This window comes from Phyllobates terribilis, unplaced genomic scaffold, assembly GCF_046119375.1.
Source record: "Phyllobates terribilis strain yellow unplaced genomic scaffold, ASM4611937v1 Scaffold_11__3_contigs__length_659146591, whole genome shotgun sequence".
Lineage (NCBI taxonomy): Eukaryota > Metazoa > Chordata > Amphibia > Anura > Dendrobatidae > Phyllobates > Phyllobates terribilis.
This window is the reverse complement of record NW_027362771.1, coordinates 323,877,072-323,889,446: the sequence shown is the minus strand read 5'-3', so window position 1 is coordinate 323,889,446 and position 12,375 is coordinate 323,877,072. Positions and strand designations below refer to the sequence as shown.

The window sequence follows — 12,375 nt, the reverse complement described above, 5'->3', positions numbered from 1 at the left end:
TGATCAAGAGATATGCGTCATTGAATTAATCAACATTTCCGTCAAAAATCTGAACTAATTAACAGAATTAAGGGGCCCATACACAATAGACAGTCATTCATCTGGCAATTATCTCACCCGACTGCTCCATACACAGGAGTGCTAGCTCTGCTGAGCCTGAGCGTTCCTGAGTTTTTTACAAGAGAGATTCGCTACTAGGCTCCTCTGGCAGTGGTTTATCTCAAGTCCAAATTCAGACATGCTGGGACCTTATCTCCCCAGACATGATCTGAGAGAGAAAGAAGACCACCATACACATTTTGACTGTTGACCTACAGTTATCGGGTTTGACCGACGTTTTTCCAATGTCTATGGTGGCCATAGGAGTAATTTTTGGGATTGGGGGTAAGCTATTCAAGCTTTCATTTTTGAGCAAAGACATGCTATAACTTACCCACAGACTTTGTCCGAGACATCACATGATGGAAAGGAATATGAGTTTTTTGACCAGAGATTTGAGATATTGCATGTGAAGAAATCCCCTGTCTTTCTAGCAGTGACTACAATTGACGAATAGAAAAAAGAGAACATGAACAGACGAAGAAGGTAACTTAAAATCAATATATATGTTGGAGAGCTTGCAGTCAGTCTGAAGCTGTAATAAAGTGTATTAGGTTAGGCTGCTGCTTGATCTTACACTTATCTCAGCTGGGGTGATGCGCCTGCTTGTTGGTCGCTGTTTTACTGTAGCGGCTCTTGAGTCAGCTTCAGCAATCTCTGGCCTCATGGAGGGATCAGAAGCCACCAAAATCTCATCCAATCGTTCTGAAGGCAATAAACAAGTTTATTCCCCGATACACAAGGAAAATTGTGCAAAATGAGAATGTCTCTTTTATGATTTTTTTTTTAATTCTATGGGAAAATAATAATAATAATAATAATAATAATAATAATAATAATAATAATAAAAAGATAATATTAGGAATCACAAATAATTATTTAAATGGTTAAAATCATGTCTGTCAAGATCAAGTGAAATGTTTTTTCCCCATGATTGCAACATAAAAGGGGTGTATATATTTATTTTAGCATACTGCCATATTCTGATATGTGTGTAATAGTAAGTCAGTACAAAAAATACATTGTACAAGACAGTAAGCTAGTACAAGAAAATATGCTTCATGCTGTAAATGTTGCATTGTCACAGTGCATAGCTAATGGTACTTACACACGTGGTGTTTTTGCAGTATTTTTGCTGTGTTTTTTACTGCTGAGTATTTGGTGCATTTTACAGTACCAGCATAATGATTGAGATTTCTGAAATCTCATGCACACGCTGCGTTTTTTTATCCGTCAGTATGGACATTTTTGCCAAGCCGCAGCATGTCAATTCATTCAGTGTTTTGCAGCACTTTTCTCCCATTCACATGAATGAGTGAAAAACCCATTAAAAAATTAGGGTATCGTATGCTGCATTTTTCCTACCACCACTCTGGTTTTTGGTGTACAAAAAGAAAAACGTTGCAGAAACGCAGCCTGTGAACAAACCCAACAGTTGTGTATGAATTGAGATACATGTAATGTAGATTTCAGTCCTGCCCAGGTGTACTTTACCCAATGACAGCCACAAATTACTTGCAGAATAGACTGGAACATCCTACAATGTGTAACAGGGTTGCCCAACCTGCTGTATGTGTATTCCCAAGAGTATATTAGAGTGAATCTGCACTTTTAATACATAATTCATAAATTGAGCGAGTTAAAGTTAAATCTTTTAATATAAAATGTAGCTTTTAAAATATTTACAACATCAAGGGTTTGATGAAAGCACATCACAAGTCAGGGTTTTATAACTAAAGTCATCTATTATATCAAGCACTTAGCAAGCATTTACAATGCATACAGAAGACAGAAGAAAGGTGAGAAACCCTGACATGAGTCCATCATGAAATATTTCATCTTGGACATTTGTAGGAGTCTGCAGGATTCTACCCGGTAATGCACTGTCATGCTGCACAGTCACACTTCCCCAGCCATCACATCCATTTCTCTTCAACGTTACAAGATCCTGACATTTTGCCCTGGATACCTACAAATATCAGCAGGTTGTGTTCTGGTAGTCCTATACCCTCTGGTCTATAGCCATATCTTGCCTGTTATGATCTGATATGGCTTCCACATGGATATTACTAGGTAGCAAAGTGCTGAAATAGCTGTACAATAGTCATCACAGGTATATATTGTAACTTTCCTTATAGTGGTCGCAAACAAAGAGAATTTATCTCTTGCAGTAATTAAACATTCTTAACGATTAGTTTTTCTAATTCTCTATTTAATCACAACCAATAAATCATTACTGGAAGCTTGTTGGCCTTAGGATTCAAGTAACCTAAGTTTAATACACATTTGCCCCCCTCCGCCACCATCTTACCTAGTTCCTCCAGCTCCGCTGTCATGGACTTGGATCGCAGGGTAAGAGTGGTGCTTGGTGCTCTCTTTGGAGGTGGAGGAGCTGGAAGAAAAAGAGAAGTGACCTTACATGTCATATCCAGCAGGCGGCGAGGGTCTGGAAGGAGCCGCCGCTTTTCCAAAACCATCTCCTCATACTCCCGAGACGAGGGATCGCACTGCGCTAGCAGCTTCCCAACCCTGCGCCTTGACTTCATTCTGGGAGCCTATTACTGAAACCCCTGGCACAGCCATACGGGGTAGTGGATGCTCTGCAGTCACTTAGGGCTTCTGCCTGTCTAAAGCAACAGTTTTCTGTACTGCAGGTTCCCTGCGTCGCATGCAGCAGCTCCACGGGTCTCCGCAATACCGATTACAGCCTGCTGTCTAGTTACAACAGCCTTCCCATCTTTTGCCTCTGCCTCCTTCTTCTCGCCTTCTCATTATTTTATAACTTCTTTGTTTCTTAATCTTCCTCAGACCATCTTCCTTATGTCTCTCTTTTTAGACATCCTCTGCTCTGTCTTTCTCCCTCCCTCTATCCTGAATGCACTGGGATACAGTTAGCAGTTCTTGCTGCGTTTCCATGGTAACTCTCGCTTCACGCTTCAGATGGAGGGAGGGGGAGAGAGACAGGCTACGCCACAAAGAGACACTGACACTTAAAGACCTCATAGTACCGCAAGACAAGCAGCCTCTGCTAAGCAGAAGGAGAGACAAACTCCACGGCATGGAAGAACTGAGCACACATTTCCCAGATATTAGGAGAAAAACTGATTAAAATGATCACTAATTTATGTAGATACAGAAAAAATACCTAAAAAGAGACAGCTTCATTCATGCAATGTCCAAATACAAGCTCCAAAATAAAGGTGTTCTTGGGTTTACACGGTGTGTTCACCTACGTCAGGGCAATAGAGGTGGAGCACCTTTCTGCAGCGACCAGTTATAATCTGGAATTTCATCAAGTTCAGGTTTATAATGAATCTAATGATCGGGTTGCTATGGCTGCTTATTGTTAACACCATGTACGCACACACCGGTCAACTATAAAATTAAGCACCTAATATTTTGCAGGTTCCACTTGTCTCGACTCCACAATACCTCTGAAGGTGCCCTGTGGTATCTGGCATCCTTAGGAATTTGGAAGCCAAGTAAACACCTTAAACTCTGTCATGTTCCTCACATTCTTGAACAATTTTTTGCAGTGCAACAAGTAACATTTTCCTACTGAAAAAGACCACCGCCTTTACCATGAAGGGATGTAGTTGGTCTACAACAACGCTCAGGTAGGAGGCACGTGTCAAAGTAGCAACCAGACAGTATTGCTCCCAGAATCACACTGACACCGCTAACTTGCCATCTTCCCATATTCTTCCCAAAGGGTTCATTTTCTGTTATTTGTGTTAAGAAGGCACAGTGATCAACCAATCACAATAGGCCCAGCTTCAATAACCATCATTTTTCAGCTGTTTTCTTACAGGAATTACTATCAACACAATTATTCACCCAACAGCGGCCACTGCAAGAAAAATATAGTATTACATGTCAACTATTCAAATAAATGGCCAAAAATAAAGGCTTGAGGCCTCTGGCTCATAGAAATGGGTCTTAAAGGCGATCTGTCACCAGGTCTAAAGTAACCAGTTTACCCTCTTATTATATTGCCGCTGCTCCATAGATTATTCTGGTTTTAGTTTTTTTGCAATCCAGCATATGGTTCCAGAGATATTGGTCTTTTTATTTAATGCTACTTTTTATGGTCCTTACTAATGTGGTGTGGCTCACTGGATTCTCAGGAAGCCTGACTTCCTTAAGGCTGCTTTGCATAATTACCCTGTAAGCCACACCACCTTAGTAAAGACCATAGAAAGTAGACCTAAATAAAAAGGCCCATAACTCTGGAACCATGTGGCAGAATTAGAAAAAGAAAACGACTGAGTACTCAGAGTTACAGTGGAAATAAAATAGGAGTAAATGTGAGAAGAGTTGATCATATTCATCAGGCTGGAAAAAATCTCTAAAAGGTTTGGACTCCACCAATCCACAGTCAGACAGATTGTGTACAAATGGAAGAAATTCAAGACCATTGTTACCCAGGAGTGGTTGACTAACAAAGATCACTCCAAGAACAAGGTGTATGATAATCTGCGGGGTCACAAAGGAACCCAAGGTAACCTCAGCAACTAAAGGTCTCTCTCACATTAGCAAATGCTAGTCTTCATGAGTCCACCATCAGGACACTGAACAACAGTGGTGTGCATGGCAGAATTGCAAGGAAAAAGCTACTGATCTTCCAAAACAACATTGTTGTTGCATGTCTGAATTTTGCTTAAAATCAGCTGGACAAGCACAAAAAAACTTATAACATCTGTGAAACACAGTGGTCATAGTATCATGGTTTGGGCCTGTTTTGTTGCAGCTGGGCCAGGAAGCATTGGCATGATTGATGCAGCAAGGCATTCTGAATCCTACAAACAAATTCTAAAAGAAAACATCAAGACAACTGTCCATGAACTGGATCTTAAGAGATCATGGGTTAAGCAACAAGACAAAGACCAAAAGAACAAAAGTTGTTCTACAAAAGAATGGCTAAAGTAGAATAAAATTAACTTTTTGGAATAGCTAAGTCAAAGTCCTGACCTTTTCATAAAGAAATGTTGAGGAAGGACCTGAGATAAGCAGTTCATAAGAGAAAACCTACGAGCATAACAGAGTTGAGGCTGCTTTGTAGGGAGTAACGGACTAAAATTTCTTCCAGCTGATATGCAGGACTAATAAACAATTACTGATGCACAAGGCGATCACAACAGATACTGAAAGCAAAGTTCACATACTTTTGCCACTCACCGACATGTGATATTAGATAATTTTTCTTAGTCAAAAATATTAAACGTTCTCATTTTTTTAACTAACTTGTTTTATATGGTTCTCTTATCTAGTTTTAGGACTTGTGTGAAACTCTGATATAGTTTTAGGTGAAAGTAATGCAAAAATCTGGAAAATTCTGAAGGATTCACAAACTTTCAAACACCACTGTATATGCCGGAGATAAAACCTATTTATTATAGTAAATATCTTTATTAAAGCGATAAAATAACATTCATCACTCACCCACAACAGGAAAGATAAAAGGATAATAAATGTATGATAGGCTGACTTTCACCAGCTGAGACTCCCACCAATTCCAAAGTCCTTTCTGTGAGAACGTGTGACAACCACTCCAATAGACCGTGAATATAATAGTGGTCAGACATGCACACTATTGCTCCAATGCAATTGGGGACTTTAGAAACCCAATTTTGTGATTACTGGGAAACCCAGCAGTCAGACCTACAGTGAACATATATTTATTACCTATCTTGTGATCTAGGTGATATGTTATTTTTAGAGATAACCCCTTTAAGGTATACAAATATTCTAATATGCATTATCACATGACAACCCTAAAAGTCTATCCAAAAGGCGTAAGCAGCCTGTATAAGAAAACAACCCTAGGGTCAAAGTAATGGACAACGGGGTCCTTCTCCGTTTCTAAATTCCATAATCACTATTGATTCAATAGTACTAACAAAGACTATTGCAGAAGAGTTTAGTAACTGAAATGTGACAGAATTCTGTCTCAAATTGAGCCCATGTGCCATTTGCCACATTTATTTAGGGCTTTGGACACCTTTTGCTCCTCACCAGACACTGTCATAAAGTGCCTTTATTTAAGGACATGGTATGTCTTGTCACTATGGTAACAGTCTAGCAGCGTAAAGTCATTACTATCATTAGGCTCAGATAAGTTGACGTAACTACTGTAATTCTGAATAGGCCTTTGGGGTAGTGCTAGTCCATTTGTGTTAATGTATTCTCAATCATCTTTACTTGCATGATCACAGTGAACAAGTACTATAATCATACGTTATTATAGCTAATATTGCTTCAGTAACAATCTGAATATATGTTACAAAGTGTCTGTGCATAAAGTTCTAACATTATATAAAATATTGTGCTGCTAAAAGGGGAGCAGTGAGCTGTACCCATGACTGTAGGAGGGTCCTAGAGGAGGACTGCAAGGAGTATAGTGCTTTACATGGACCCCTACCTGTCACGATTCCTTCGCTCAGTGTGTCTTAAACGTAGTGACTGACAGCTCAGTCGTCCAATCTAGTGCAGGGGCGTGCCGAGCTGTCTGTATTTTGATTGACAGCTCAGCCGTCCAATCTGAGACTGGGAGGTGCTGAGCTTTCTTCAAATGTGTTACCTGTTCCAATCATTACCCAGCTACTTAGCTAAGCTGTCAGTCCCAGGTCTCTGCCAGACGTTGCATTTGCTTGGTGGTGCATGTTTGTATTCCTGTGCTCTGTTTGTTGACCTATTGTTGCCTGATCATGGACTTCATTCTGACCATCCATTTGCCTAGCTTCTTTGCTGTGATCTGCTATCTTCCTGGTGTCCTGATCTTGGACCGGGACCTGACTTCGACTTTGTCTTTCCCCTTTAGTTTACTACGTGCTCTCTTAGTATCTGACCCCGGAACGTTTGACTACCCTGCCTCATGGCTTGTCCGGGAGTAGTGACTAGCGTCACACTACTACAAATGAGCCTGCAGATTCTTCATAATCCCATGAGTGTTGGATATTTGTTATTATTACCTTTAAAGAAGTTGTCCGCTACTTGGACAACTCCTTCTCATACCCCAAGCTTGGCCCTGATAAAATAAAAAAGCTTATACTCCCCTCTCGTGCCGGCGTCGTCTCATCGGTGTCGGCACTCGCGATCCCGGTGCTCTAGTGTGGTTGTTATGACACGTGAGCCCTGTGCCCAATCAGCGCTGGCGTCACTGGCCCCGCCTTTAGACAAAATCGAACATCAAGAGGAAGTCAGGTCTGCGGCTGCTCTCTCACTTCTTCTTGATGCTCGATAGACAGGGACGCCGGCGCCGATTGGGCGCCAGGTTCACATGTCATAACAACCGCACGAGAGCCCCGGGGACGAGAGGGCCGACACCGCTGGAACGACACCGGCACGGGAGGTGAGTATAAGCTTTTTTATTTTATTGGCGTCAAACTTTAGATCAAGAACAGGTTGTCCTAGTTGTGGACAACCCCTTTAAGAAATGCATTTGATCACAAAAGTTTGATTATATTTTGAATTGATTTTTCACAAGTATTATCAATAAAATCTGATAAATCATAAGTTTTTTAAACCGCTTATGTATTTTGCATGGGCATTCAACTACAATTACTCTACTAAAAGCACCAATGATATATAATAACTATAAAGTCAAAGGTTTAAAAGGAACCAGACCACTGATAAATGCGGCCTGATCCATGGGCAGCATGTATCAGACACTGGCTGTATGATTTCAGCCATATATGTTTGTCTCTGAAACACTGTGGCATTTCAGAGAAAAATAGAATTTAAAAGCCAGCAGGGACCAAGTCAGATAGGAAAGTCTCTAGTGGCTTCTTCCTGCCCGCTGCCAATGACTGACAGGGCTTTTCCTATACACGCATGCAAGCAGAGACCTGTCACTCAAGGGGAGTGAGCAGGGGGAAGCTGACGGCTGTCTGACTTGACCCCCGTGAGGCTTGTTTTCCGGCGGCTCATAAAGTATATTCTTCTCTGAAACGTTGCAACGTTTCAGGGTCAAACATATGTGGCTGAAGTCATACAGCCAGTGTCTGATACATGCTGCCTGTGGACAATCCAAAAATTAAAGGCACTGGGTAGTCTCCTTCAAAAAAGGACATGCAACGTTTCAGCCACGCAGGGCCTTTATCAAGCCAAAAAAGAGGTGTACATCTATTTAAAAGGGTTGTTCACTATAGGGCAACCAGTTTTGAATGCCCCCAGTTTGCTTAATAATATAAGAAAACAGCATACTTACCTCCCAGACTGACGACGCTCCTCTGCTTTGATCGTTGTGTCCCCAGCAATCTTGTGACATTAAAGCCGATCAGTGGACATAAACAATGTCATGAGATTACCAGTGGGACACAGTGGAACAGTTGGGCGGAGCTGGTCCGGGAGATAACTATGCTTTTTTTATTTTATTAAGCACACTGGAGGCATTAGACAAACCCTTGAAGAGGTCTAACAAAGTTTACCTTAAAGGGAATCTGTCACCAAGTTTTTGCTACCTCATCTGAGTGCAGCATAATGTAGAAAAAGAGACCCTGATTTCAACGATGTGTCACTTAGTTTGCTGGGTGCAGCAATTGTGACACAATCAGAGTTAGATGTAGAATGCAGCAGAGCTGAGAAAGCTTACTGGGGTTTACAATTAACAAAAAGATGATTGCACACACAGTATATACTTCAGGATAAACAGAGAGCATGGCAGACAGTAAAATTAAGGCAGATTTGTGGAACTGCCCATGTCAAATCGAAATCAGCAATAAAAAATTAATTCACAAATAAAAAGAAACCAAGGGATCCTGTTTTCTGGGCACAGTAGTACAGTTTTCAATAATCAAAGCCTGAGCATTGAAAGCTGGCATGTACCTGTCCATTTAACACCTAGTTTAGCGAGTGGTGAGATGGACATTGACTGCGCAGCCCCTAGCATCCCATTATATAGAACTTTTATATATAGATGCTTTTCAAATAATGAACTCCATTAGAAACTGAATGTCAGCTACGTTAGGTATATTGTTTGTTTGGTATGAGTATTAGTTTTATTACAAGACATATTCAGAAGTATTATTCCATTTTCAAAAATATTTTATTTCACCAAGAATCATTATGATATGGATCAATTAGCTAAGAATTGCTCAAAGTCCATGTGTTGAGTCAGTGCCATCAGATTTCTTGAAGTGTGAAAAAATGTTCAATATTTGAAAATGAGACATTTCACAACTGCTTGACTTGGTTAGGCGTCATAAACTCAATTCTACACAGTTCTATGAATACCAAATGGGCAAACAACCTGAAAGAACTGGAGAGCTAGCAGTCCTCTAAGCCTATTGCAACAGGGCAGACAGGTCTGTTGATGAGCAGCAATTATGTGAGTAGGAGGAATAATTGAACCCCTATCGTTAAGTTCAGAATTAGAATTAAGAAAACATCTTGTAATACACTCACGGTTTTCATCTTTGAAACAAAATTGTAAATTATGACAAACTCATTATTGGCAAAAATAACAGTTTCTGAGTATTACTACCATGAAAAACAAAATGCAAGCCAATGGTTCTCACAGTGAGTTCTCCTACCTTTCTTAAAGAGTTACTAAACATATGTATTTTAGATAAAAAATAGATATTTTCATCTCTTACATTTTAAAAATTACAAAAAGGAAAATAGGCCGATGCAAAAGTTTGGACACCCTGGCATGGCTAGTACCTAGTAATACCCCCTTTTGAAAGTAGCACAGCTTGTAAATGTTTTTTTGTAGCCAGAGAAGAGTATTTCAATTCTTCTTTGAAGGATTTTCATCCATTCTTCCTTGGAAAATTCTTTCAGTTCTGTGAGATTCCAGGGTCGTCTTGCATGCACTGCTATTTTGAGGTCTAGCCAGATTTTCAATGATGTTCAGATCAGAGGAGTGTGAGGGCCATTGTAAAACCTTCAGCTTGCGTCTTTTGACGTAGTCTATTGTAGATTTTGACGTGTGTTTAAGATCATTATCCATCTGCAGAAGCCATCCTATTTTCAACTACAGCTTTTTTTTTACAGATGGTGTTATGTTTGCATCAATAATTTGTTACAATTTCATAGAATCCATTCTACCCTCTACCTGTGAAATGTCCCCCGTGCAATTGGTTGAAACACAACCCCAAAGCATGATTGATCCACCCACATGCTTAATGGTTGGCCAGATGTTCTTTTCCTGAAATTCTGTGGTCTTTTCTCTCCACATGTACCTTTGATCATTGTGGCCAAAGAGTTCTATTTTAACCTCATCGGTCCACAGGACTTGTTTCCAAAAGGCATCAGGCTTGTTTAGATGTTCTTTTGCATACTTCTGACGCTGAATTTAATGGTGAGGATGCAAAAGAGGTTTTTTTCTTTTGACTCTTCCATGAAAGCCATATTTGTGCAGGTGTCTCTAAGCAGTAGAACAATGTACCACAACTTCAGAGTCTGCTAAATCTTTCTGAAGGTCTTTTGCAGTCAAGCAGGGATACTGACTTGCCTCTCTAGCAATCCTACGAGCAGCTCTCACTGACATTTTGCTTGGTCTTCCAGAACTTATCTTGACCTCCACTGTTCCTGTTAACTGCCATTTCTAAATTACATTTCGAACTGAGGAACGTGCAACTTGAAGACGCTTTGCTATCTTCTTATAGGCTTCTCCTGCTTTGTGGGTCTCCACCATTTTCATTTTCAGAGTGCTAGGCAGCTGCTTAGAAGAATCCATGGCTGCTGTTTTTGGCACAAGGTTAGAAGAGGCTGTTTTTTTTTTTTAAAGCTGGGAAATTTGCATCACCTGCCCTTTCCTAACAATGATAGTGAACAAGCCATAACCCTAACAGGCTAATTAAGGTCTGAAACCTTGGTCAAAGTTATCTAAGCACACAAATCTCCAAGGGTGCCCAAACTTGTGCATTTTCCTTTTTGTAATTTTTAAAATGTAAAAAATGAAAAAATATATATATATTTTTGCCTAAAATACAAAGGAAATGTGTCATCTTTAACTTTAGGTCTTTTAGACATCATTTCATCTTCAACTTGCTTAACTATTCACAATAACAGTAATTTTGACCAGGGGTGCCCAAACTTTTACATGTCACTGTATATCATCTTTGTTAGAGCTGTGGTGGACTGCCTATTACATATTAGTAATATATACTGAATCTATATATAAAGTATCAATTTGCTAATATTATTAACCCTCTCACATCAACATTTCTCTTTGTAATTAGTATGTGTAAATGGCTCTTTGTAAATGGTCTTTATTACCTTTTTGCCTTGACATAGAAATCACATAAGGCTGGAGCCTATACCTAGAAAAATACAGTGAATCTAAAGCAAAAAGAATACAAGCATTCATGCGTTCATGAGGCAGAATATCTCTTTTCTATTTCCTTGGAATTTTGTTAGCAGAGAAGGTTTCGTATCTGCAGTAGGTGTAGGGTGCATTGGTGGCAGCAGACTGCTCGGCAGAAAGCCAAGGAACAAACAAGTCAAAGTGAACTGGCTGATTATATCTGCAAGCTGAGGTATACCACTGAGTTCAATTCCTTGTTCCACTATAATTCTCAGGGTTTGCTGACCACTTTAAAGGGTTATTCCCCCAAAAAAACAAGGATAGGGAAAAACCTTCTGATCACTGGTTGTTCATTCACTGGTACCCCCAGAAATATAAAGACTGACACTCTGGAACAAAGAAAACAGAGCACTACAACCCAATCTTGAATGAAATAGAGGTGAGAAAGATTGACATCCACATCATTTATTGACCATGGGACTGCCAGAGAAAGCAGAGTTCTGTACTTAGCTATTTTCTGCAGACCCATTGACAAAGTATAGGGCAGAGGATGAGTATAAGCACCAATGCTCCTTTTAAGACGAGCCTGCAGAGCTAAGTTCTTGGGGTTACAAAGCCCTGATCTCGGGATTGTTGGGGGTCCGAACAGTCGCATCCCCGATGATTGGCAAGGTATCCCTTATCCTATGAATGGGGATTATTTTGAAATAACCCTTTAAGTAACTAGAATCAAGTGTTTTTTTTAATGTATCTGTCTTTTCGTATGTGTTGCCTCCTACAGAATATGTCTATTCTGGGCGAGGTCAAGGTGTAGACAGGATATTCAGCTGTGTAGGGTGCCATCCAGATCTTCAAAGAGAAAGTGCAATTTAATGTTAAAAGAAATGCTGCCTCTTTAAAAGTGTTCTTAGCACAGCCATGCAGACAATGCTGCAGGTACTAATGAGCACTTTACCTGCTTCAAAGAAAAGTACTAATTAGTGAGGAAACTAATCCATAGGCAAACTTGAACCACTTTATCCTCA

General features: G+C 40.0%; 1 protein-coding gene across 8 annotated transcripts in view; it reads right to left on the bottom strand.

Moving 5' to 3' along the window:
- Positions 1–12,375, bottom strand: part of SHANK3 (SH3 and multiple ankyrin repeat domains 3) — a 422,681-nt gene that overhangs the window by 29,832 nt on the left and 380,474 nt on the right. For all 8 annotated transcript variants that reach the window (XM_073652618.1, XM_073652625.1, XM_073652619.1 and 5 more), the window contains 3 exons: positions 2,411–2,491; positions 677–804; positions 434–539 (listed from right to left, as the gene is read on the bottom strand). In XM_073652618.1, coding sequence (XP_073508719.1) covers positions 434–539; positions 677–804; positions 2,411–2,491 — 315 coding nt within the window. The remainder of the gene's footprint in view (positions 1–433; positions 540–676; positions 805–2,410; positions 2,492–12,375) is intronic.